Source organism: Eptesicus fuscus, chromosome 5 (genome assembly GCF_027574615.1).
Source record: "Eptesicus fuscus isolate TK198812 chromosome 5, DD_ASM_mEF_20220401, whole genome shotgun sequence".
NCBI lineage: Eukaryota > Metazoa > Chordata > Mammalia > Chiroptera > Vespertilionidae > Eptesicus > Eptesicus fuscus.
In genome coordinates, this window is record NC_072477.1 from 69,814,787 (window position 1) to 69,842,363 (window position 27,577).

Sequence of the window (27,577 nt, forward strand, 5' to 3'; positions counted from 1 at the left end):
CAGTTTCCCCAGCCATCAAATGAGAAAGCTGATCCTATTACCTACTTCAGAAGATTTTTGTGAGAATCAAATCAGAAGAGACATATATATATATATATATATATATATATATATACACTCAGTTTATGGCCTCGCGCAATAAACGTTAATTATAGTAAGATGAATGGAGGTGAATTATGACGCCCTCTGAGAAAAGGAGATTGTTGATTACAATCAAATTATTGACTTTAACTGATACCTGACATTTTTCACCTAAAATATAAATTTGCTACAAGTCTTCTAGAGTTTTCATTAAATGTTTTTTACTTTTTCTCCAAGTCAGAATTTGTTGGACTTTGGAGTTGGAATGATAATCTGGTAGCATCATGAAACCACCCCTGCCAAATTTTCTATAGCACTAATTTCAAACATTTTTATTGACCGTATACGTGTACTCGTATTTAGGAAAATGTGCCCTGATGTGGGTTCAGCCACGATCATCCTAATAAGTGCAGCACCGTCTACCACGTAATTCAGTGAGCTCCATTTAGTCAAGAGGTGAAATCCAGTCCAAAGATTCCTGGACGGTTTGCTTCACTCAAATGAATCGGTGATTCGCAGTTACCGACCCCCCTCCAAATACCACCATTCATAAATGGGACCGGGCCAACCCCTGCTGGCATAATTATCAGAGGGAGGAGGTGTGGGATGGGCGATGCACAGCTGATGGTTCTTCTCACTTCTGGGGGGGCCTTAAGGGGACAGCATACAGGTGGGCAGGGCAGCGGCGACAGCTCCCCGGGGTGCCTTCAGCGCCAGGGATTTGCTGAGCCTCAGCTGTCAAAGGACAATAAATTTCCCTTCAAAATATAAAACATAAATCAGTGTTTCCAAACACGGAGAGGCAAGAAGAAACTAAATCCCCGTAATAATGAAAGGAATCCCATTAATTAAATCAGCAAGGTAGAGAGCTTCCCTTGCAGTGCCATGGCCCCGCCGAACAGTAGAATACCTTGGAGACTGGAGCTGAAATCCAAGCCTCTTCCAGGTTGCACGCCAGCATCCTGAGGGAACATTAAGAAGAAAAAAAAATCCTTAAGCCCAGGACAAGTAAACACAGCTTTTTTTTTTTTTTTTAAGAAGTTGTACTTGGATTATGTGTATCTGGGAAGGGAAGTTGCAAAACAAATTGTAAACCAGGCTCAGCGTATCTGTGCCAGCCCTTATCAGATCCGCCACCAGTCAAGGGTAAGCTGAAGGCCAGGTCGCTGCGAACTAAAACATGAAAGCAAACACACGGGCTGCTCCAAAAGAAAGAGTCATTTCTTCTGATTATTTTTAAAATTAATTTTATCAACCAGAGTCTGTTTCAACTTATTTTGCAACTCATTACAACAACGATTCTCTGTGTCCTGCAAAGCTACTGCTATAGATTTGTGGGTGTTTTTTTTTTTTAAATGCTTGGTTAATTGGCTGGTCTGCTAAGAAGGAGTCTGTTGCTGTGGTTGAGGAAAGCTGGAAAAAATAGAGGTTAAGGTTTCTTGTGAATCTGTCACATTTGGGAATTGAGGGCCGTATAATATTACTGCCCTCAAGCCACGGCTAGCAACTTCTGTTCCCCTCATTGGAGCCCTCACAGGGACCAAAGCCACACCTTCTCAGCCCCAGTCAGCTTTTGGTTTTACTCTCCAAACCAGCTCACTTCCACCCATAATCTACTGACCTTTAAATCAGTTTTGACTGCCAGAGGGAGCGCTTTTCCAGCGAACTGGACTCCATGCACAGAATCTGAGATGTCCCTTCGGCACTGGCCCGTATTTGAAAAGACAGAAACCACCCAACTGTCTGCTAGACCTTCACATGGAGCAAATCTCTCCCCTAATGATTCATCACGCCCTAGTCATCGCCTCAGTGTGTTTGAAAAATACGTTATGCACATCGCAGGACATCTTTGCAGCCCATCCAAGTTCATTCAGGTTTCTCTTTGCCAACAGCAAGGATGTGTTTTTAATCTCCTTACCACCACGGGCTTTCTCCGTTCGCCTTTGTCGTGTCTGTAACCACACAGGCACACACTTAGAAAGATCATTCTTTTTGTACTGAAGGCAGCAAGGGCTGCTGGGAGGCCAAGTAGCAGGGTGTGGTTTTATACTGGGTCCACAATCCCTCAGCGCCCATCACAGCACCAAGCCCTTTGATCTTGGAAGTGAGAGTGGCAGGAAGAAAGGGAGGAGCTAGCAAAACGGGGTCCATTCCTAGCTCTAGATGGCAAAGAAGAGCTTTAAGAATCAGTAAGTGGCCACGATATGATACTTAGTTCGTTCGATTCCTGTGGTGGGGGAGGGGAGGCGCGAGGGGGGGTGTGTAAAACAAGACAGTGGATCCCATCTTACTCCCAACTTCTTCACTCTGATGACCCCACCTACAGCCTGTCCGCAGTGGGTTATGGGTCATGGTCTGGTTTCCTTGTAGCATGGGATATTTTTTTCCCTTCTGACCTTTCACAATAGTACCTGTGTGCTTAGGAGGGAAATCTCCTTAAGGGTCTGTGTGTTGTTTTCTTTAACCAGGTGACAGGTCAGGAGATGTCTCAAGTCACAAGGTACATTTATGAAAAGCAAGTGTGTGTATGTGTGTGTGTGTGTAAATTTAATGTGTGTGCCTGCAGGCATACTGTAAGAGACAAATTTTGAGGTGTCTATTATTCTTTTCCTGTGTCTTTATAAACTCCCCCTGCAGGAATTTAAAGAAATAGTTGCTTAACATTTGTTATTTGGAAATGGCTAATAGGTGATATAAAAGCAGTGTTTCCCTGGCCTTGTGAATGAATATCTTCAGTCACAGATTTATGAGTGGCAGATAGGTGACATACTTAACGGAGAATGACTCTTTGGGTAAAGCGAGTAACTACGTCCTAAAGGCCGGAACCTGCACTTTTTCATAGAGAATCTGAAACGAAGTGCAGATTTCGTGCAGGTCTCAATGTGCACCTGGTGTAAAGTTCATTTTAAATTTCTTAAAATATAAGCTCCTCAACCACAGCTGTGGATGGATGAACTTGGAACAACCACGGAGCTAGCGCTGACTGAGCAGCTGCCTGAGCAGGCCACCGAGCGAGGTGCCAGGGGCCGAGGACGTCAGAGCTGGTGGTAGCAGCACACGGCTGACGCAACAGACCCCAACGTTAAATATTAGAGGTGCCTTTGGGATATAATGCTGCCTTTTTGTTTTATTTTGTCTATCCCCACAGAGTGTAGCTACAAAGCACCGTCGCCCCTTTTGTATATAAGGTTGTAGGTGATGGAGCAGAGGCAGGTGTGGACAGTGGAAACAAGTCCCTCAGACCGTGGCAGCCCCTCCCCAGCCTGGGGGACAACTGGCCACGCACGGCCACTTCCTGGTTCCACTGACATCATTTTGACAGCTTAGCACCCTTTTTCCCCCCTAGGAGTAGGATGGGGCATCAAGTCGTCTAGTTAGGAATTTTCCAAGGCAAACTTGCAAAAGGAAAAAATAAAGTTTGCCTCCCTTTATACATCTGGGTACGACAGGGTAAAGCCAGGCAGGTATGGAGCTTGTTTGATCCCTCACCAAGGTGGCCCCGGCAAAGGCTCTGATGTCACCTGGTCGCAAGGCCTCGGACTTCTCCTGCCACAGAGTTCGGCTGACACTCCATGGCCTGCCTCTCTCTGCTGGTGTTCAAAACGGAGAGGGAAAGGTCCCCACACCTTCTTGTTTCCTCCCTTTATTGTACGCTTTGCTTTGTTTGTTTGATTTTAAAACTGCCATTATGTGAAAGTGTTGCAAGTATAAATAATTGAGAAGATCACTCTGTGGGGAAACCGCTTTCGCTGCCTTTGTGCACAGGCAGCTCATTACGGCTCGGAGCTGAGCATCCTGAGCGCAATTATGCAGCATCAGTGCGTCGTGGGTATGAACCGAGGGGAGTGGATAAGAGACAGGGAAATAATTTTGTAACTTATTTAATTAGATTTATTTGGTTTTTCAAATAGTTCCGCCGGCGTATCATTTAGCCGACCTCTCCCTGGCTGCCGTGGTCTTTGCGGGGCTGTGGTTGGGCATTTGGTTTGGGGCGTTCCTCCTCGGTTCTGTGTGGACCTGAGATGTATTTCTATTGGGGTTTAATTTCCACCCAAGGAGAGGTTACCCGCAAAAACAGAACCATGCTTTGGTCGTGAGGTTCTTGGCTCCCCTCGGGCTTACACGGCCAGTGAGCGTAGGTGAATGCAGCGAAGGGAACAAGAGGTTAAAGAAGTGGGTCAGGCTCCGACGAGGCCGTCCTGCTCGCTTCTGCTGAAACGGAAGGAAAAGCCCATAATGGCACTCGCCTGACTTTCACCCCCATCATTTTAAGAATTGCTTTGCCAATCCTTCACAGCAAATAGTAATTGTAAGGGGGCCAAAACAGAGCTCAGGGTGTTTGCACTCCGTGGTAATGATAGACTAGCTCTGCTCCCTGGAGTGAATAAGCCCAACAATTGAGTCATTTTTGCCTCCTGGAGTGAATCACTGCTGCTGGCCTGAATGACAGCGTCCCTTAGAGCACCCGGCCCTGCGCAGGCTGGCCACAGCCCCGGACGGCGGGGCTCAGGGGGCAGGCAGGTGGGGTTTAACACAGTTACAAGTAAAAGCTCATGGTGCACTTGTACACTCCGTCACCAAGAAAGGAGATGGGGGAGGGGAGGAAGGAGCATTTGATGTGCATTGACGTACTTTAGCCAAGAGCGCTTCCTCTTTTCCTTTCTTTCCCTTCTCTCTTCTTTTTCCCCTTAAATCCTGTCCATCTCCTCCTCCTCCTTCCTCTCTCTCTCTCTCTCTCTCTCTCTCTCTCCCTCCCTCCATACACATATGTCTAACACCTGTAATAGACATGTTTAACTTAGATGGCCGCAGCCCAGTCACAGTTCTGATTAATAAAAAATGCAGAAGGTGTTACAAAAAATTATCTTACGTTTAAGAGGAGTCTTCAGTTTCTAAGCCGCATTCTGAAGCAGAAATTTTAAGCATACATAGCAAATGACCCAATGATAGTTTTTTAAAAATGTTTTGTTGAGTGGGAGAATATGAGAAAGTGAGAAAAAGGAAAGATTAGAGAAAACATCCCAGCCTAAAATCGTTCTCTGGTGATCAAATTACCTTTGAGATAGACACGTTGGAGAGAACATTGAGCCAGCAAACATTTTTGGTGTCAAAGGGCTATGGAGTAGCCAGGTTTTATAGTAATCGTGGGAGGTGGCGTTATGAACAGGTGAGATCTAAAACAAGAGCCCTACAAATGCTTCCCGTTTCTGAGTCTGAATGGGGCAGATTTGAAGATGGAAATCCTATTTCAAGTTGATAAACGGCTTAAAAATACAATTTGGGTTAAAAAATTAGTGCCGCTTCATTTTTCAAATCCTTGGAACTCTAGTGCCCCCCAAAGTCTTAACAACTAGGGTTAGGAACTGACTTATCCCGTTGCTCCTTCTTTGAGGTTCCTGACACAGGTTAGCCTGGTAAAGGCTGGGGCATACCTGGCAGCAAAGCAAGCACCTTCAGTGTGCTTCCCTGCATGTTATTCCCCTACGTTTTTCACCTACTACCCCAGTGACAACAGTGTCCCTCAGGGCACAATTTGAGAAAACCTTCCTTAGAAAGACATGAGAAAAAATATTTAAAGCAAGTTTTCTATTCTCCTTTTCTGTCTGCATCTCACAAATTTTCCTCCTTTACTTCCTACTCACTATTTCTCTGTCCCGACACACACACCACACACACACACACACACACACACACACACACCCCATAATGCTTCATTGTATTAATAAACTATATACTCAGTTCCCATCACTCTCAGCTTGCTCTCTCCTCTTTGGCCTACTGGACTTACCATGCCCCAGTGTAACTCAGCACCTGTTCCCAGCCTAGGAAAGTCTGATGCCCACTTTTCTCCTAAGTCAAGTCCCTCTCTTCCTTCACCTGGCACCTAGGATTTGCCTGGTGTCTCTAATGCCCAGATGGACTCAGACCTTGAAACTTTGGTCTGTATCTTCAGTTGTGTCTAACTGCAAACATAAACAGACCAGAGCCAGGAGGCCAGAGTTATATTCCAGCTTGGCTCTGCCTGATTCTAGAGACAATCATTTCATCAGGGATTCAGCTATGCCGCTTGCAAAATAAGGAAAAGAAGATTCCTATGAGCTCTTCTGTTCTCAATCCCACGTTATTTCCAAGACAGGGAACCCTATTTTCATCCACTCATTCAGGTTTTTCTTCACCAAACCTTTAGCTGCGGATGTACTAGAAGCTGGACACAATCTCAGTAACAGAGAATTAAGATATGGTCCCTGCTCTCGAAGGCTCGCTGGTGGGAAGCTAGACAAATACTAGTACATTGTGACCACGGTGTTGAATGAACGCTGTGATGGGTGTGTTACCCTAGTGCTAATGACTGAGGAAGTGCTTCTTCCTCAGACGGTGCGGCCAGGGAAGTTCCCTCAAAGAAGTGAGAGCGGATAAGAATTTTGAAGGGTGTATTGACCAAGTGGCCATGGGAGAAAAGCCATCCCAGCCAGAAGGAATAGTGTGTTCCTAGTATGTTAGCATATTAACTTTATACTTATCAATCGCCTGTTTGTTTTTAAATATTTTAATTGATTTCAGAGAGGAAGGGTGAGGGAGAGAGATATAGAAACATCAATGATGAGAGAGAATCACTGATCGGCTGCCTCCTGCATGCCCCACACTGGGGATCGAGCCCCGCAAGCCAGGCATGCGCCCCAGCCAGGGCTTGAATCGTGACCTTCTGGTTCATAGGTCGACACTCAACCCCTGAGCCACGCCGACCAGGCACTTTTTTGTTTATGGGTACATTACTTGTCTCCAAGGTAAGAATCTGAGGCAGTTAAACTAAGTTCTAACTTAAATTATTTGTTGGTAGATGATGATGTTACTTTATCTGGACTGTGAAAATGAAGATAATTTAAATATGCCATCATTTCTATTTCTAATGCTTAAGTTAAACCACTTAATTCTGATAGATGGGAAATATGAATCTGCTCTAAATTTTTTTTTCCAAATTGCAGTACAGTGTGTTTGCTTCTTTGTCTGTTGGAGCTTTTAGCTTCATGCGGAATGTCAGAGTCGAAAGTTGATGTCTTTATTCCTCTGCAAGTTGGGGGGGAAATGCACTAACTAACCCTCTGAAGCAGTTGTGGCGTAACTGCTGGCTCACTAAGTCTCTTGTGATTTATAAAGATATATTTTATATCTTTTATGATTACGGGATGATGCTAAAAATTTTGTAGGTAGTAATTCCGTCACATTGGAAAGACTGCATATAACATCTCTGGAGAAGGTACAGATGCTACCTGGCTGTCAAATCAAAGGAAAAGAGGTTTCATTTGATATTAAGAAAAGGCAGTCAGGAAATTTTATTTGGAATTTGGTATTGGAAGTCTGAACATCGTAAATGTGAGGACATTAAGTCATAGGTCCACGAATAGATTTTCTGTTTTGCTTCTTGACATAATGGGATATGTTATAATAATATTTTTAAAAGATTTTTGTTAGATGCATTGCTCTTAGAACTATAGTTTACTTAAAATGACTTTAAAATTTTTTAGATCTCTCATTCTACCACCCCCCCCCCCCGCCCCCGGCACCTAGACTAGATGCCAATAAAATCCGGTTAAATAACATTTGGTTTAAATAGAAAGACTATGATATAAATGCATATGTATGATATTTTGTTTGTTGGATCTTTTTCTTAATATTACTTGACTTTCCGTGTTTTAATCTCATTTTGTCATATTTTGGGTTGAAGCCACTCTAACGTTTAACACCTAGGAGATTTCTCACGTATGGTTCCCTTTAAAAGTGCTAAAATCTCAGCCTCTCCAGCGAACAAGAGACCAGGCTACCCTTTAGAGAGAGCCGTGGTATGGAGAAAGGGTCCCGAGAAGGTTGCCACCATCTGCATGTGGCCTCTGCCACGTCCTTCCTTTTAAGCCAGCAGGAGGACGGGAAGAGGGATCAGAGCGGGCGTGCAAACACTGCGGCATGCCGAGCTGGGCTTCTGAGCCTCCCCTGCTGCTTGAGAAAAAGGAGCCCCACGGACAAATGAAAGGGCCTCCGGGACATTCGCATGCACACCCCTTCCTGCCAAACACCTCGTGGCTTCAGATGGCTGGCCTTGGGGAGGTTTGGCCTGAGTTGAAGAATAGAGACTTGAGAACCATTTGTTTCCACACCATTTTGGGGGAAGTGCCATATTTTTCACCTTAAAAGCCCATTTAAAAAGAAAAATATGTTTTGAAAGGAGGACACAATTTGGAAGCCATCACACTTAATGGAGTCCCTTTAAAATGGAATAGTCGGTCCTATCAGTTCTCTTCTAAATTAGTTGTCACTGCCCAGAGAAAAACCCACTCTGGATTGTGTGATGTTGCTTAAAACACACCATCTCCTGTATATATTTTCCTATATCCAGTTTTGAAACTACGGAATACATCTCATTGTTAAGTATGGAGTGGAACCCAATTTTTAGTGTAGCCATTTCCAGAATAGCAGGTATGTTATCATCAGCCTCTACATCTAGTCAGACATATTATCTCAGAAGTAAAAGAGAAAGCCAACTGGAGCAGATAGAAATAAGACCATGATCACAGAGACTTTCACTGAGAATTGACATGACCAGCCATTGTTGGATGGAGGTCTCTGTAAAAGCCGGAAGCTGTATGAGGAGGAAGTAATTGTTTTTGGAAGTAGCCAAGCAGTTTATTATAATTGTTGCCACAGCTCTGGAATAGTCATCTAGCTTTGGAGTTTTGATGATATTAGAGGGTTTTGCAGTTAAAGTCACTTCTTTCTAACCTTTCCCTCTTCTCTTGTACTATCTCTTGAGTGGCCTGTACAGCTTCTCGGCCTGGAAGTCCCACTGTCAATGCAAAGGAAATATTTGGAAAATTATTTTCCTCTCCTAAATAGAAATTCCTTGTCAGTGTCAGTTTCCATCCACTGTATACTGTAACGTACCACACATAGATGCTCAGGTGTATCCTCAGTTATACATTTTACATTTGTGTTTCTTCTTTGTGGTCTAAGCACAATTCACCAGCCGTTCTCCAAGCCAAATGCCCCACCTTTTCATTTCTGCCATCTTCATGAGGGCTCATCTCCTTCCCCTCTTCTGCTTGGATTAGGTAAGAGCCTTCTACCTTCTCATCTGTTCGTCCTATAGGTGGCTCTTGGAATAGACCTTCCTCAGCACCATGTTTTATTGTATCATGTCACCATTCAGGAACCTTAGGGGTTCAGTTTGTCACTCGGGAACCTGCATCAGAGTATTATATACTTGAAAGTTGCTAAGAGAGTAGATCTTAAAGGTTTCCATCACAAGAAAGGACTGTAATTGGATGACATGATAGAGGTTTTAGCTAATGTGACAGTAGCAATCATTTTGCAAAATAAGTATCAAATCAACATGTTGAATACTTTAAACTTCCACAGCATTAAATATCAGGTATATCTCCATACAGCGGGGGGGGGGGGGGGGGGCGGGGCGGGGGGCACCTCCACCAACTTGTCTATTAACCGTAGCCATGTTTTCCAGACCCACACCAGAAGCCAGTCTGAACGCGGCTTCTTCACCCTCCCTTGTGAAAGTGGGCCCTGGTGTCTTCACATGTGCCATCCCTTACGTCCATCCTTCCCAGCAACCTGTGCTCTTTCAATCTGGTTCGGGTTCCTCCTCCAAGAATTGGTGATGAGCCTCCACCTGACTTCTTTCATTGACCCGATCACATTTATTTACTGAGTGTGGACTCTGTTGTTTTATAATTATTATGTATTCTCCAATTGGGATTTTTAATTTGTTTCAGTGGGTGTAAGAGTGAAAATCTGTAAAAGCATAGACTGCCTTGGCAACATTTTAATATATATGTATGTACTTTAATATATATATATATATATAAGAGAGAGTCATATAATTATATATTTATGTATTGTGTATAATTTCTTATTATGTCTTCTCTTATCAAATTTTTGTTGTTAAACTTATCTTTTGCCAAGTGTAGGATGTGAAGACTTATATGCACAGATTACTATGAACTTTAAAAATCATTTATTCTGATTTTTTGGACTGAAAAGGATGAAAATAAGCCTTCCATAATCACTGCTTCTCTACACTCTTCTTTCCCTGCCTACTGCTCATTCTGTCCCCTCCGGAACCCAGTCTCTCACTGGGCTGTGCACCCCCCCTCCCCCGAGAAAGCATCTGCTCGTACAATCCTCTGAATGGAGAGGAGGTGGGTGCTTACTAACTTCTGACTGACTAAAGGGGGACAGAAGCTAAAGCAAGAATTAAGGCTGAGAACAACCTCTCTTCCCCTGGGAAAGTGTGAAAGGGAAGAAGGGAGCAAACGCTAGAACATGGTCTGATGGAGTGGAAGCAAGGATTTTTAGCAACTCTTTTCTCTCTTGCTTTCAGCATTCCCAGCACCCATAAAGTTCCTGTCTGACCTATGTGTGATATGTCTAAATATCCTAGAGTTGATAACTTTTTCTTACTCTTCCTCTCAATCACTGCACAGAAAACTTAGCCAAGGGTTAATCTCTGGCAAAGTTGATCATCTGGTGTGTGTGTGTACACGTATGTACATAGATGTGCACATACGCACATGTGTCTGTATATATGTATGTTTGTGTGTGTACATGCATGCATGCATGCATGTGTATACATATGGCTGATGACTTCTCACAGTTTATCTTAAGGCCACATTGTTTCATGCTCCACTTGGCTGACAGGGCATCTCTGTCCTGACAGATTTATTCATTGAGAACAGGATCATGTGGTTGAAATCATTTCAATTCTTAACAAGACAGTGCATATGGCTTACTTAGATTTTGTTGTTGGTTTTTTTTTTCTCTTATATATTGCTCAGGGAAGCTGATGTCAGTATAAATCGGTGGTAATGAAATCAACATTATGGCATCTTTGATATTGCATTTGCTAAAGCCTTTCTGGCTGTTTAATTCAGCACTTACTGATTGATATTATAGACAGTGGATAAACATTTTTGATGGATCTGTTTGCTCACAGATGAAAAGAATCTAATCCTTTTTTCTCTTTGATTTAAAAAGTGGGATGCCTCTGGAGAGGAAACAGTTCAAATGTGGTCACCATAGGTTGGTGGCATTAAAAATAGAAACTCACTTAGGGTAAAATTTGCTGTCAAGAAAAATGGAGCATTCTTTCTGAACCCAGGAACGTGTGGTTCATGCGAGCCTGCTTGTAGATGGTTGCTACAATAAGGCTCCTTTCATACAGGTGTGTTTATGCCCCAGGCTTGCTGGCCACAGTCCATTCCATTTACAGAAGCTGAATTAAACAATAACTACCGCACTGCAAAAAATGCTGTGTGTGTGTGTGCGGGGGGGCGGGGGGGTGTTGGGGAGGGGGGAAAGGTGAGCGTCAAAGGAGATGCCTGAGAGCTTTGTTAGGGCCAAGAAAAACCCTGTTGCAGTTGTCAGAGCTTGTTGATGTTGCTGGGAACGGCACTTTTTTTTTTTCTCCTGGATTTTGTGGTTCTGCCTTAGGAAAGAAAGTAAAATAGAACGGAAGAACAAAGTCCTACTCTATAAATCAGCAGCTGCTCCTCGCCAGATCAAAGGAGTGACATTTTTGCTCCTGGACTACTTGTCCACTTGAGGGCTTGACAGGCAGCTAACAGCTGGCCCGCTAGACTGTATGGGAGAATCAGCCTACATCTTCTTCCGAGCAGATGACAAGCTAATCAGAGAGAGATCCATAGCACAGGGCATGTGAGTGCACCTTGATCTCCTCAAACATGTCTGATACACAATCGCTAAACAGCTTGGTGCATTTTTGGCAAGTTAATGCTGAGGTGGTTTCCACTGAGAAGTGGGATAGAAAATTAATACTTCAATCAAAGGTGATCATAAGAGCTAAAAAGATACTAGATTTGTCAGGATCTTCTCCTCTTAGCTTGAATTAATAAATGGCTAAGAACATAATGAGAACTGGCTAAAATGTACTTCACTGATGATAGGTGACTGGTTGATTTTTCAAAGCCCAGTCAGGCTATAGCGTTCAGGTGAATGAGCAGGCAGTGGGTGTTGGTAATTTCGAAAACGATTACTCCTGCTTTTTAGGCTGAGAGAGTTGAATAAAGTTGTAGATGCATCTTCCGTGTCTGCAAAGAGTTGTTTTCAGAAGCACTCTAAGGGGTGTAGGTATAAAGATCTGGAATTTTAATGTCAGGAGTAAAACTTTCAAAGTAATTCATTTTCGAGTTGATTTCCATCTGCAATAAATCATGTACAGGATGAGGTAATATACTACAGCTTATGTCTATTGACTTAGTATTTTATCTTTAAGAGGATAGATCCTAGATATGAATACCTAAGGAAGTTTGTGTGTTTTCTCCTCCCCTACTTTCAAGTAGCTTTGAAAGATTACTTTTACAGTGCATGATAAATAGCCACATATGAATAATCTGATGGCAATTCTGTAAGGGGAGCAGTGCTTCAACATCACAACCCGCTGGGACGTTGTGTTACATGTCATCAGGTGTGATTATACTTAGAGAATAGTGGGTTTTGTTGCTCAGTATTGTAAAGGAAATTAAAGGTAGTTTTCTGTCTTAGAGGAAATTTCTCTAATGCCCTTATTAAAAAGTCTACTATTGGCCATATAAACATTACTCAAATAAGATGCCAAATTCTCCAGGTCATCTTTAAAATTTTTTAAATTATAAAAATAATCATACTTATTATTAAAACTCAAACAGCACAAATTACATAAAATAAAAAGGAAACTCTTCCATCTTCCTCCTATCCATTCCTGAGAGGTAACAGTTTTGATAAAAACATGTTATTGGCCCAACTTTTCCTTAGGAGGTACAGATGGAATTAAATGAATTAAATTATTACAAATTGTTTGTTGCCCAAAGCAAGTGATTAAAAGACTGTTTAGATCCAAGATAACCAAAGAGAATAATGCGTGCATTTTCGTAGCTAAGGTTCATGGGTAAAACTTGATCTTTGCAACTTTCTATTCCTAGGCAAAGTACTAGGTCATCTGTTTGGTATGTGATCTAGAGCAGGACCTTAAAGCATAAATGTGCATAGATCACTTGGGGGTCTTTTAAAATGCGATTCAGATTCAGCAGCGCCAGGGTAGGGACTACAGTATTTCTGCAGTTCTAACAAGATCAGGGTGAGGTTGGAGTGGCTGGTCCATGGAGATCCAGAGAACCATTAAGAGACTGTGTGATTCCAGGAGCTTGCCGTACTGCCTAGCCCCCTAGCAGATGCCTGCTCCAGTGTCTGAAATCATCCCCACGGTGGCATTATACATTCAGATTGCCTGGGATCTCTGGAAAGACCCTGCCAGGTGGACACATGCTACCTGTTGGGGTACAACACATTATTACCCTTTATCAACTCAGCATGGATTGGTTTAAGAGCCACCCACCTAGTTTTTTTATTAAAGACTGTGAGATACACACACACACACTAGAGGCCCGTTGCACGAAAATTCGTGCACTCGTGTTGGGCGGGGGGAGGGGGGGTGGTGTCCCTCAGCCCAGCCTGTGCCCTCTTGCAGTCCGGGAGCCCTTGGGGGATTTCTGACTGACGGCTGAGTTTGGCCTCCCTCTGCGGGAGGCGACCTGTAGGCCGATTGGTGAATGGTGCCGGCCAGCGAGCAGCCAGCCCCACCCTCCAATCACCCCTCTGCTGCCGCTGGTTGCCACGCCCCCCCCTTCCGGATCACCATCCCCTCCCTCTGCCCACTGGCACCCGCCTTGGCTGGCCTGGTGCTGCCCGCTTGCCAGTCCCGCCCCCGCCCCCCCCACTAGTCATTCTGCCATTCGGTCGATTTGCATATTAGGCTTTTATTATATAGGACATTTTTACTTGAGAGAGAGGAAGGGAGAGAAATACTGTAGTGAGATAGAAACATTAATTGCCTCCCGTATAGTCTGGGACAGAACCTGCAACCTGGGCACATGCTCTAACTGGGAATCGAACCAACTACCTTCAGGTGCACAGGATGCCGCCCAACCAACTGAGCCACACAGGCCAGGTCACCTAGTCTTAATTATTACCTATAACAGAACAGAGCTCTTTAGGATAGGATATGGGCTGAGTGCATTTTGAGTATAAGCTAACATTCAATGAGCTCTTTCTATGTGCCAGGCACTGTGCCAAGGATTTTACATATAACACTTCCTTTAATCCTCAGAATAATTTGGGCCCAACTATTGCCCCAATTTATAGATAGAAAACAAACCAAGGATTTGAAGGTTAAGTAGACTTGCCCACGGTCACACAGCCAGAAAAGGACAGAGAATATGAGTCTATGCTCTTCATCACTTTGCTCTTTGGAGAAGTCTGGAATATGAAATAGTAACTGGGAAAGCTTTACTCAAGTGGGGTAAAGCACCTAGGTGAGCCTGTGTAACTTCAGGGAAAAATAAGATACGAGAAAGAATTTTGAAAGAACACTGTAGAAGGTCACTAAAGATAACCAGTACCTGCTTGATCATTTTGCCCAGAGCCTTTTATGTCAACATGGACACTCAGTACTCAAGGCATATTCATAAAGCTACAAAAGGTTTGTGATTCCAGATTAATATCATGTTTTCATATTGTAAATGTATGAGTATTAGTTCATTTGTCTTTCGAGTTGTGGACAAATCTGGTATCTATCAAGTTATAAATTAAGCTGTAGCTCATGGAAATTAGTTATGAACCATGAATACGTCCCTAAGTAGCCCATGAATTTCATTTACCTTACTGTGCTCACTGTTGTCTGCGAGAAAATACCTACTGTCTGGCCACCAGTGAAAAATTTATGTTTGCAACAAGATTCAATCATTTGTGTGCCAGAGTACATGGTCAAAGGTAAACCTGCTTAATACATTGATTTAATCATTTTAATGTATCTTACTGAGAAAACCCCACACTTTTTTAAAATCATTATTATTGAAAGTATTACATATGTCCCCTTCCTTTCCCCTTTGACCCCTTCTAGCTCCCGCCCCAGGCCTTCACCACACTATTGTCTGTGTCCATGGGTCATGCATATATGCATACAAGTTCTTTGGTTGATCTCTTCCCACCCACCCACCTCCACCTTCCCCACTCTTGACCATAACACAGCACAGAAAAAGACTAGCTGGTTTTTTGTTTTTGTTTGCTTGTTTTTTTCAAAGTAAGAAAGAAAAAAAAAGAAAGAAAGAAACTTGATAACTGGCTTGGTTGAGGCTTCATTGTTTCAGCACCAAGGAGTAGCAAATTCTGTGAATAAGCACCTTCCCTGAGGAGTCCTGTGGCTGGGGAAGGTGGGGAAGTAGAGATTTTCCATTTTTTTAACAGGTCCCCAGTCCCACGCTGCCTACAATACCTCCTCCAAGCTGATCTGATCCCTCTTCCACAAGCCAGCCCCCTTCATAGACCAGACCAATCCACGCAAAAGCTTCAATTCCAGGAGTCTTGCTTCCTCCTCAGTGTTCAGGGCTGGCTGATTTCCAGGTGACTCCATGGAGGCCTCACTTTCTAACATAAGGAATGCTGCCTAAAGGAGTTGGTTACCAGGTGTGGCATGAAGTTAGTGAACCAGAAAAAAGGGATTTATCAACCATTTAAAAAGAAGGGAGGAAAAAGAAAGAAAGAAAGAAAGAAAGAAAGAAAGAAAGAAAGAAAGAAAGAAAGAAAGAAAGAAAGAAAGAAAAGAAAAGAAATCAACCAACAATCAGGATTGACACCTAAGCCTACTTCTGTCAATCTGAAACAGGCTTTGGAGTGAAAAGCCTTTAAAAGAAAAATCAAGATGGTGAGATTTCAGTTGCAGAAAAGTATGCGAAGCTGAAAAGTTTGGCTTTGCGGTGGGTGGGAGGAGGGTTGTTAAGGTGGGATGGGGGGGGGGGGGTCTCTAGGAGATATCTCTCCAGCAAGACAACAAGATGAGATTTTAACAATATTTTTCTATCTTGGGTTTATTCTTTTAAAAAATATTCTTTTTTCATCTCTCTAAGTTGACTCAAAAAGGCCCTGTGATTCTTGGAAAGTCATTGAATGTATTTCTATAATTAAGTTATTTTTAACCTAACAGTCTTAGTGTATTCTTTTTAAGGGTCCCACAAACTATTGCATTTTCTGTTTTAGTAAAACTTAGAAAGTCGATGGTATTCGTAGGTACTCTCAGAGCCTTTGTGTGAGCCTGGATACGAACTTCGTGTTCAATACAAATCAATGGAACTAGTGCACTTTAGGGTACTCATTCCCTAAGGAGTCACTAATGGAATTATCTCTCGCCCTTAAAAAAAGTCACAATGTGGCTAATGAAATTTTTTTCTAAGTGAAATCTGGATAAGTCACTAGACTTACTAGCACATTTTATTTATGGCATTTATCATATTCGGCACGTTTTACACGCAAGTTGCACAAACCTCAGCATGTTTTTAAGAGCTATTTAATATCTAAGAAGACTTGGTAATTTTGGGTTAAATTGTTTGTACCAATAGAGGAGTATATTATATGTCCTCAACTTCAAAATCATTCTGGGATGACATTATGACTTAGAAATTTTTTTTTTTTATATCAGATACAGATGAAAAACCTAACACTCTTTGGATTGGAAATAACTTTGGGGGTTTTCATTAAAGTTGGGTGCAGCTTGCTGCATGTTGGTTAGTTGGATGTCTTCAGCAATTTTTCAAATGTTTTGGGTTTGGCAAAGTCCAAAATGTTTTTGCCAAGACCCTCTTTTCCCCTTATTTTTTAAACCCGTGTGAAATTCTAGGATAACTTAATCCATATGTGTCTGATTCATTTACACTTAACTCATCAAAATGTTATTTTGTAAGACCCATTTAATATTCAAGAAACCTTTTGAGCCTTTTTAAGACATCTTGTCTTCTGTCTTTGAACCATTGAGTTGTATTTTTCCATATGAATGGAGCTTGGACCTTGAAAGATTGAAGATCAGTTGATTTTCAACTTAGGCTTTTTAAAATCTGAGTATAATCAAAAGTTGATATATTCTGATTACTGCTTGAGCACTAAATACATTCATTTTAAAATATAGATCAGAAAACTTGGAAAAAAATTCAGGTCCTATAATTTTGCAGAAGACTACATTTGGGAATTTCATCACATTGATATTAAAGAAAAAAATTAGTCCTAATTTTGTTTTTAATCTATAATTAAATTGTTCCATTTTGTATGTGCATTGATGTGTTTTTTAAGAGTGGCCTACGGATCATTGGTAAAGTGGGGTAATTTCATTTCTTACTGTTAAAATGTTCATACGGACAACCCATTAATTAATTTTAATAATAACATCTATGACGTTTATAAGACATCCCAAGATCAGGGGAGTTGACAATTGGCAGGAGTTGTACACTAAGAGATTTCTGAAAAATTGGGGCCCATATGTTTTTAAAATTCTGTGTGATTTAAAAGAATGTGGTAGAGTTATGAATCTGGCAAGATGCAGCACGATGGATTAAAAACATTGTTTGAGAACAAAAATTCAGAGAGGCCAAATGGAGCCCAAGTGAAAAAAAGCAAAAATCTCTACAACCCTTTGTAAAAGGATCTGGTGAAAACCTTCAGAGGCTTCTCTGCCTATTTGTTGAGAAGAGCTGGACAAAGAAAGGCCATCGCCATAACTGCTAGTGAACATCGGCCCACACCATGGTAACTAGTTGAAAATGGAATACTGGAGTGGCATTTCCAAGTTCAGCGCTTCTATAAAGACCTGCTAGCACGCAGAATGCTTTTTTAATGTCTGGCATTGTCGTGTGGCCCCCATGGAACAACCTTTTGAGAGGACCCCGTTTTTACTAATGTAAACATTCTGACGAGTATCCAAAGAAATGACCTTTGCGTGAACCTCTAACCTTCCCTGTAATTATTTGTTTGAAGACAGTGTGGAGTTCTCCTGCTGAGAACTAAGAACCATGATGCCTTGCAGCTCTGTGAGTAAGGGAGTGTTTGGGGGAACTGGAGAGAAAGACATAAATAAGGGAACAACCTCCAGATGTAAATAATAAAAGAGCAAAAGGGTGAAATTAAAAAGGGAAAAAATAGCAATTCGTTTTACCTAAAGAGTTGGCCTATAGGAAAAAACAAAACCAGGATTAGTAGCCCATAAAACGAGGTGAAACCCCTGCCATGTGTGTCCTCCATTAGAAACTTCAAGGAGGAGAGGAAAGGTTTGCCCCGCTCCCGAGCACCGCACTGGGTCCTAACCTGAGCTGATAAAAAGAGCTCCTGGGAGTGGAAATCTCGGGGCAGACCTCCTTGGTCCCAGTAAAAACAGTGAGGAAAGAGTGGGTAATTAAGTTCCTCTTCGGATTGGAGGGGTATTTCTGGAAGGCTCTGTGATCTAGCTGAGCAACATGCCTGGTGCCAGGTGGGAAGAAATGCGCAGTGAGGACTTCCCTTTTGTTTTCACCCCTCCCAGCCTGCCACCTTCTTCCCCAAACCTGCGGGGGTGTAACGTTTCTGACAACTGAGCTCCATACTCTCTTAAGTAATAAAGAAGTTCATTGTTTTGCAAACAAACACCATATGCAAAAGACTCCTTTGGTTTCCTTGCAGCTATTCTTCTCCGGCCTAATTGTATTCCCACTGGAGTGCTCACAGGAGGCCTGAGAGAGTGTGGGCTGCTGGCCTTCAGAAGGGACTTCATCTCCGTAGGAACGCGAACGCGAAGCTGCCAACACGCACTAGACATTTTTTTTTTTTTTTTGGCTAATTTCAAAGAACGAGTTTTCAGTTCCTGCCTGTGGCCCCATGCAGACCCATTAATCATTAAGTCCCCGTGCACTAAAGATTTGACACTGGAAATATTGGGAAATGTTATACATGAGTATCTTTTTAAGGGACAGCTAGCTAAATGCTAGGCATCCCCCCCTCCCTTCAAGCACCCCCAAAATGCACAGCCGATGAATCCTGTGCATCAGCTCAGATGTGTGGGGAATGCTCATCATTAAATGCGCAGGGACAAGGGTAACTCACAAATGGTGGGAAATTGTTTTGTTTTTATTAAATTTAGAGAAATAAAGGAGATTTCTTATCATCTTACTCTCTTTGTACATGAATATTTGATGGGCATTATTAAACATTAAAGTAACATGAAGTAGGCACTTATTTTTGGATTTCCAACAAAATTAGATCCAGGCTTCTCGACGAAATAACTGCTCCTCCACATTCCTGTGATTCAGCCACCACCTGATTTGAAAACGTTTCTTGGGCTCTAATATCAACCATGTGTACCTGAGGCTCTGCCTTTCTAGTGGGTTGAAAGGTGGCTGGGTTTATGGTTGGCAGTTACCTTATCCCTGCCCTGGGTGTCCCCGCTTAGACTGGAAAGGCCGCCCCCAGCTGGCACTGACCTCTAAATGACCCCTAACTTTACAGGCTTAAACTGCAGGAGTTGCCGGAGAGCAGAAGTCTTTCTGGCCAGCACTTATTACTGCTGCGTTGGTGATAAAACTTCAGACAGCCTAATTGATGGCTTTGCTGACCTAACAATACCTTGTGAAAGCAGAGTGCCAGAGCCTGGTCTCCCTTTATGACCAGCTGCAAGGGGGAAGCTGGGTCTCCCCGCGCTGGGGACGGCAGGGGAAGGGGAAATCTCCCAGCCTGCGAACTTTAACCAGATACCGACCTGTTCACGAAGCAGGAGCACAATTGCAAAGGAAGAGAGGCTTTCTCAGGGAGTACACGTTTCCCTGCCTGTGCCATTTTAGCCAGCCAGCCTCCAGCTGGTTATAAGAGGACGGGAGAGATGAGCCAGTCAACTGTTTTTTGAACAGGGAAAGAGAAAATTGCCTTTGAATGAAAACGACCGTTTTCAGTAGATGTCCGACTGGATCATATTCCCCGCAGTGCTGGTGCCGAGGTGTTCACGGAGCACAGACATTGCATCTGATGACCGGTCTCTCTGTTTTATTTCAGGTTTATTAACGCCAGAAGAAGAATAGTACAGCCAATGATTGACCAGTCAAATCGAGCAGGCAAGTTCCAGCTAGTATCTATATTCACATCCCACAGGCACAAACCCGCACCAACTTATATGTCAGGAGTTTCATCACCTGGTAAATAAGTGCTTCCATCAGGCATTCTGGGAGAGTTTTTTTTTTTTTTTTTTTTTTTACTGTCCCCAGAATTCCATTCTAGGAAGCAACTTCACTAATTGGCGCTAATTGGAGATTTCCCACCCTGACTCTACTGAAACTGCTTTTTCTTTTCCTTCTGAATTGGTAATTGGGCACAAGCATTAGTGCCACAAGCAGTTTGTTTGACTGTGAGCTCTGAATGACTCATTGCTTGTCTGCATCCAATCATTAGCACACTCTCATTTTCTTGTTACCCACAATCCCTTGGTGTACATGTTGCTTTCACTCCTGGAGCATCCCCCGTTAAACGCATTGTATCCATTCATTGGCTTTGACTATTCATAATATCCTATCAAAGCCTGAAGTCTGCATTGCCAGCATTATGTTTTTATTAGAAGATTATTACCTTTGTTTGAAATGCTTCACATCCATGCCACTAAAGTACGTGTGAGTTTTTCTCACAGCATCTCTCAGATTCTCTGGAGCAATTATTATAAGGTACTGGCAGAGCCATACCTGTGAACTCCTCGGCATTTGAAATAGTGTACTGAGTTGTGGGGCCCTGTAAGGAGGTCTGTAGGAAAAAACGATTTCCATATGGTGATGACTGTTGTCACTAACAAGGGTGTCAAACTTGACGGAGATTTAAACTGTGGCCTCAGTTTAAAGAATTTAAGACAATTTATTTCCTTTGGCACCATTTCCCCAGTAACACCTCAGTCCTTCCACCAGTGGAGGCCAGGGGCTTGTTGGAGAAGAATGAAAAATAATTGAAATATTACATTTACTATGTTTACATTTTCTTTAGTATGGGTAAAAAAAAAAAAAGAAAGAAAGAAAGAAAAAAGAAACGTTCAATTCAGTCTGTTTGACCTTGTAAAATTGTGCTTGAATTTCAAATGTTTGTGGGTGATGTGAAAAATTTTTATAGCCACCAAAGGTGGCAGAATCACAAAATCTTACTAAATAGCATGTTGAGATACCGGAAAATATGGTGTTTATATATTGGATACCCTAACCAGCCCTATCCTACTTCCCCTAATTGAGAGATAAGTAAAGAGGAGGACCCACCTGTTAAACTGGCAGGTGAAGTCTTTTCTCCAGAACGGTTATTAAAGCTACTCACCCACCTTAGCGCAGCCGTAGAAATGCACCTGTAGATCACACCCCCTTTTTAGAGCGCCAACCACCTTGTTGCTGTAACGTTTCAGGGAACAATTGCTGATTGTTTGGTATGTCTTTTCTTCTTTCTCCTCTGTGTCCTCGAATGACCACAATCAGGTTTTCTTCTTGATCCTTCAGTGAGCCAAGGAGCAGCATATAGTCCAGAAGGTCAGCCCATGGGGAGCTTTGTGTTGGATGGTCAGCAACACATGGGAATCCGGCCCGCAGGTAGGTCTGGGGGTCCCTCCTCTGGGCTTCCCTGGGAAGGGGCGCCTCCGCCACCAGCCTCTTCCTCCACTCTGCTCTCCCACTCTCGTGGTGGGTTTAACATTTGCCTGCTGCCTGCTCTGCCTGCTTTCTTTATCTTGGGTGGGGGAAAAAATCCTCTTTTTTAAAGTAAAGAGTTTACCACAGTATCATTTACTTTGCCCCCTACACATCCTTTTTCTTTTTCTTTTTTTTTTTTAAACCAAGGCAAAAGTGAGAAGGAATCTGAGTTTCCTCCTAGTTTTTCACCATCAATTATTGCTGATTTTCCGGCCTCTTCTCGGATTTTATCTCCTTTCTAGGACCTATGAGTGGAATGGGCATGAATATGGGCATGGATGGGCAATGGCACTACATGTAACCTTCACCATGTAAAGCAATCGCAAAGCCAGGGGGAAGTAAGTACAGTCGGGTGCGATCTGTCTTCACTATCACTGCAGGGACTTCATTTTATTTTTTATGATTTGCCCCCGTTTTTATTTTTCCTTGCCCATAACTGCATGCCTTTCCAAACTAAGGACCTGTTTTTAAATATATATCACCGTCTGTGAAGGCACAGATGACACCGTTACACACTTTTGAAAAGGCCAACTGACAAGCCTGTGTGTGCTTTAAGCAGGGGGACTGCCTCTTAGCCTATTTACTGAGGCCCCTTAGTGCACAAACACAGACATCAGGCAGATATTGGACATTTAAGAATAAAAATAACATCTGGGGGGCACCAGTTGACTGAGAGAAATTAAGCAGGCTTCAATGAAGCGATAAAAAAAAAAAAAAAAGGAAAAGTAGAACTGTCCTTTGAGTGACATAAATCTGTCAGGATACGATTGATGCCCAAATTATCTTATATGCAAAGATGAAATGCTGCAGTTCATTATGCCTAGTCTAGATATATGACAGCAGTGACACCATTGATTCTTCACCAGGGAGTCGGTGTGTTTTGATTATTTTTTACATGTGCCTACTGACTTTCGACATGAGACAGAAAGACAGGAAAGTCAGTCAATAAATTTAAAGGGAAAGACATTTAGGAGCAACTGAATATGAAGGAATGGATTTTTCACTGAGGCTGAATGGCTGCAGTTGGATTAAGAAACCCATTAGACTTTAAAGCTTCAAGTGTTTTTGACATCTGAAAAAAATTCAGAGTCTGCCAACAAGATATATCCTTTGCTGAAGACACCAGAGCATAAAAAAATTCATAAAACATCGAAACTTCCTTGTTTAATGAGGCCGAATATAACAACACGCACCTTGATTAAATCATCCTCTATATGTAAATAGAGGCCAACATTTTATATGAGATCTCAGGGGGTCACCATGGCGCGCCATTGATGAAGCCAATTTCCTTCCTTTCTTCCTTTACTAATGCAGTCAAAAATGTAGAAAGCAATGTTCCCTAAAACAGCTATAGAGAAAACATTTGCTCAGCTTGGATAATTCTTAATATAGGCCATATAACTTCTAGCCTATTTAATTACATAACATATTTTATGCTTCATGACCAATTACATTAATAGCTTAATACAGAAGAATATTATCCTCTCTTGATTTGATTATGCAGCCACACAATATGGTATATTTGGTACTTAATTATCATCATCCATTGAGCAGGCTGCTGTGGTAGAATAAACAGAGAGCTGGGACTATGCAGGCTGTGTTATTGTCTTTAGATGGTTTTGCCACTTCTGCTAATAATGGACTGCAGATCTACTTAACAAAATGACTGCCACGTATAAGCCTTTAGATTACCAGCTTACAGTGTCAAAAACATCTGTTCAGTTTTTCAACTGTATGTACTGGAGGTTAAACAGAGGTGAATAAAGCTGTCCTTTTAGCTCTGGGGATGGGCAACAATAAATATGATAGAACCTTAATCCAGTAAACAGGTAACTTGCAAGAGAAATCAGAATCCTTCAACTGCTGACTTCCCAACATTTTAACTCACAACTTCAAATCTTGATTAAGAATTTCTAGACGTGTTCTATTTTATTCCTAATATCAAGGCATTATTTTTTTTTGGAATTTCCAGACATAAACTACTGGGCATGTCATATGACCTTACACTGACTTCTTACCTTTGACCTTTCCAATCTCTTGGGTGTACTGCCATAAGAATGCCTCTAATTCAAAAAAGGGCTTCATTTTAAATATACATAAAAGCCCATCCCTTCAAAATGAATATGCCATAATGTTTTGTGTAATAAATATTTCATGAAGAAATATAGATATGATAAGGTGTCAATTTTATTTTAATATCTGTAATTTTTGTTCATATCTATAAATGCAACAAAGGAAAATAAATGATATATCAACAGTTAACAGATAAAACTCGACTTAGAATTCATACTCTTATTGCATTTATCAAAGAAATGTACTGAATACCATTTTGAAAAACAGTTCCACTTTATGACATTTAGTTGCATTAAATATTTAGTTCTGTTGTGTTGCATTATACTGCTGTGCGATGAAATTAAATGCAAACTACAATTTGAATGTCTGCAAACATTGGCAAGAATCTGCAGCTAAATTTAGATATAAGATTTGCAGTGTCTGTTGTTTTTTTTTTTTTTTCTTTTCATCTTTGATGGGTAAAGTATAAAAAATGTTTAGGAATTTGACCTGCTTTCTTTTTCCCTCTCTCTTTTCAGGTTTGCAGAGCATGCCAGGGGACTACGTGTCTCAGGGTGGTCCTATGGGAATGAGTATGGCACAGCCAAGTTACACTCCTCCCCAAATGACCCCACACCCTACTCAATTAAGACATGGACCCCCAATGCATTCATATTTGCCAAGCCATCCCCACCACCCTGCCATGATGATGCACGGAGGACCCCCTACCCACCCTGGAATGACTATGTCAGCACAGAGTCCCACAATGTTAAATTCTGTAGATCCCAGTGTTGGCGGACAGGTCATGGACATTCATGCCCAATAGTAGAAGGGAACTCAAGGGAGAAGGAAACACACGCAAAAACTATTTTAAGACTTTCTGAACTTTGACCAGATGTTGACACTTAATATGAAATTCCAGACAGCTGTGATTATTTTTTACTTTTGTCATTTTTCATCAAGCAACAGAGGACCAACGAGACAAGAACACAAATGTGAAATCATGGGCTCACTGAGACCATTCTGTCCATGTAAAGATCCTCTGGAAAAAAAGACTCCGAGAGTTATAACTACTGTAGTATAAACATAGGAACTAAGTTAAACTTGTACATTTCTGTTGATCACTCCGTTATGTTGCCTCAAATAGTTTTAGAAGAGAAAATAAATATATCCTTGTTTTCCACACTATGTGTGTTGTTCCCAAAAGAATGACTGTTTTTGGTTCATCGGTGAATTCACTATCCAAGAGAGACTGTGGTATATTTTAAACCTGTTGGGCCAATGAGCAAAGAACCACGCTGAGACCACGGTGAACGTGTGGCTGAACCTCATCCCTCGGACTCCAGCTTCAAGAATGTGTTTTCATGCCCGGCCTTTGTTTCTCCAGAAATGTGTCCTTTAGTTTCAAACAGATCTTTATAGTTTGTGCTTCATAAGCCAATTCTTCTTCTTATTTTGGGGGACTCTTCTTCAAAGAGCTTGCCCATGAAGATTTCAAGACAAAGCAGGAGCTTCTTCCGGGAGTTCGAAGCCTTGGCTGTGGACAAAACAATCTTAAGTTGGGCAGCTTTCCTCAACAGAAAAAAGTTAATGGTCATAGCACCACAACTAGGACTTGATCGGAAACTCAAAGCTTGGGGGATAAAAGAAAAAAAGAGCAAGAGAATACTGTAACAAACTTCGTACAGAGTTCGGTCTATTAATTGTTTCATGTTAGATATTCTATGTGTTTACCTCAATTGAAAAAAAAAGAATGTTTTTGCTAGTATCAGATCTGCTGTGGAATTGGTATTGTATGTCCATGAATTCTTCTTTTCTCAGCACGTGTTCCTCACTAGAAGAAAATGCTGTTACCTTTAAGCTTTGTCAAATTTACATTAAAATACTTGTATGAGGACTGTGACGTTATGTTAAAAAAAAAAAAGGTGTTAAGTCACAAAATGCGGTAATAAATATTTCATTTTTGATTTTTTGTTAGGCTTTTGTGTTTTTCATAGTTTTAAGGCAAGGTGGTGCAATGCCTACTGTATATGGTGTTCAGAGTAGGTGGTGGTTTTATCACGAGAAGTTGAATTTATTTGAAACTTAACTTAGCAAGAACTTTTTAGGTAACCATCGATAGCTTTTTAGTGTATATTTGGCCTGTAAATTCTCCCAGCAGAAAACTTCTAAAGGTATGAAATCGTGTATGTGTGTATGTGTGTGTGTGTGTGTGTGTGTGTGAGCCAGATTGAACAATCACCTTCAATGTGTCCAACCTCCTTTTTAAATGCATGATGTTAAAAAAAATACTTCTAGATAAAGCTTTTTATGTTCTTCCACTGCCAGAATAAAGGGCTTTTGCAGGGTTAATTTTATATCATAAGAAATAACTAACGTCTGTGCTCAAAGATAATTCATCTGCCTGTGTTTTTTCTCTGTCTTACTTACTAAAATACTGTTGAATATGTAAATTAAAATTTACATATAGATGTTCATAGCTGAGTAAACAACTTCTATGGAGTTTGAAATCCTGAGTTGAAAAGATTACTTTATCATTAATATTTAATATGAATTATATTGTGATGTCTTTTTATTTCAGACACCCCCATGTGCAGGCACGCTAGTGTGATTTGGTGACTAAACTTAATTTTTTTTTTCTAAAACAACAAAACAGGCAATTAATGCTGTTTTCAAAATCTCATGCAACATTCCTGGAAATTTGTGTCATTAGCTGGCTGATACTGCACAAACAATGCCTGCCAAAGTGTGGAAAGTGAAAAAAAGTGAGGTATTTGCACGCCCCCTTAATTTTTCAAATAAATATACTATCCTGGGATTTTTGTAACACCAAAATGTTGAATCTTATGTTTAAAACATGTTATATAGACTTTAGCTAGTTGTGTAATGTCAACTTGATAGGAAAACAATTCACTGTCTCAGAAATCCAAGTTTGTATCTTATTGGGGGTTCTTCTATCTTTCCAGGGCAGAAAACATGAATAGAAGTTGTATACATAGGATGAGGAAGTAAACTTCTATTGTTTTGTGTTGTTTTTTAGTTTGGTAGACTTTTTATAAATACATTTATAACTTCAGTGAATGTGCTGCTGTTTAGACATAGAAATAACATTTCTGATACAAACTAACTGGCAATGGAGAAATTCTGTGCCACTTGAATAGAGGTAGCTTCCCTCTCATTTTTGTTAGGCCCTTTCACATGGAGTTCTTTTGCAAAATTTAAATATGTGTATACTTTTACTGTAAATGCTTTTAGGTAAAATTTGACAAGTTCTCCACTTCTAAATAACTCTCACATCAGCTCACCACTTTTTTTTTATTTTTTTGCACATTTTCCCTTCAGTTCCTCTCAGAAAAGTAAATGCTGAAGGATTTACTTGTAGCTAATTGACTCCTGTTTAGGAAGTGTGTCATGCAATTATTAATAAGCTATTTCCATCAAAGTTTAGATCTCAGAGCTCTCTACCCTTGGTTTTCATGAATAAAATACTCCCAGGTGTAATTTCTTCAGCAAAACCACATCCTGTCATGTTAACCTTTTTAAATATTTGGAGATGAATAATAATTGTAATAACTTTGTTTGCATCACCCCCCCCCCCTTCATATGCCAAGGCTGAGAGGTGGTAGTTGTCCAATTTGTATAATGCTTTTTTTATACCCCTCAGAAAGCACTTGCTCCTATCTCTGGTTTACTATTTAGTATAAAGAGTTCCGATTTGGGTATATTTAAGAAAGACTCAGCTGTCAAAAGCAAAGAAACTGGGAATGGTGTTTTGACAACCATATAGTGTTAAAGGAAATACTGTAGTCTGAATAAAATTGCTTATGTTCTCCAAAACAAGAGTAATATAAAAACACTTTTTTATATGGAAAAGCAAAAGCAGAAATAAATTCCAA

General features: G+C 41.3%; 1 protein-coding gene and 1 long non-coding RNA gene across 3 annotated transcripts in view; one reads left to right on the forward strand and one right to left on the reverse strand.

Annotated features, from left to right (window-relative positions):
• MEIS2 (Meis homeobox 2) overlaps positions 1 to 25,648 on the forward strand; it is a 204,170-nt gene extending 178,522 nt beyond the window's left edge. Inside the window, exons 10-13 of one of the 2 annotated variants that reach the window (XM_054716373.1) lie at positions 19,978 to 20,036; positions 21,420 to 21,530; positions 21,872 to 21,967; positions 24,221 to 24,305. In XM_054716373.1, coding sequence (XP_054572348.1) covers positions 19,978 to 20,036; positions 21,420 to 21,530; positions 21,872 to 21,930 — 229 coding nt within the window. In that variant the 3' untranslated portion in view covers positions 21,931 to 21,967; positions 24,221 to 24,305. Of the gene's footprint in view, positions 1 to 19,977; positions 20,037 to 21,419; positions 21,531 to 21,871; positions 21,968 to 24,220 lie in introns of both variants that reach the window. The other variant, XM_054716372.1, reaches the window with a different exon arrangement.
• LOC129149162 (uncharacterized) lies at positions 363 to 1,784 on the reverse strand. Its single transcript, XR_008556146.1, has 3 exons — positions 1,703 to 1,784; positions 992 to 1,043; positions 363 to 839 (listed from the first exon to the last, which is right to left on the reverse strand). It is a non-coding gene; the product is annotated as an uncharacterized LOC129149162 (long non-coding RNA).
• Positions 25,649 to 27,577: the final 1,929 nt, after the last annotated feature.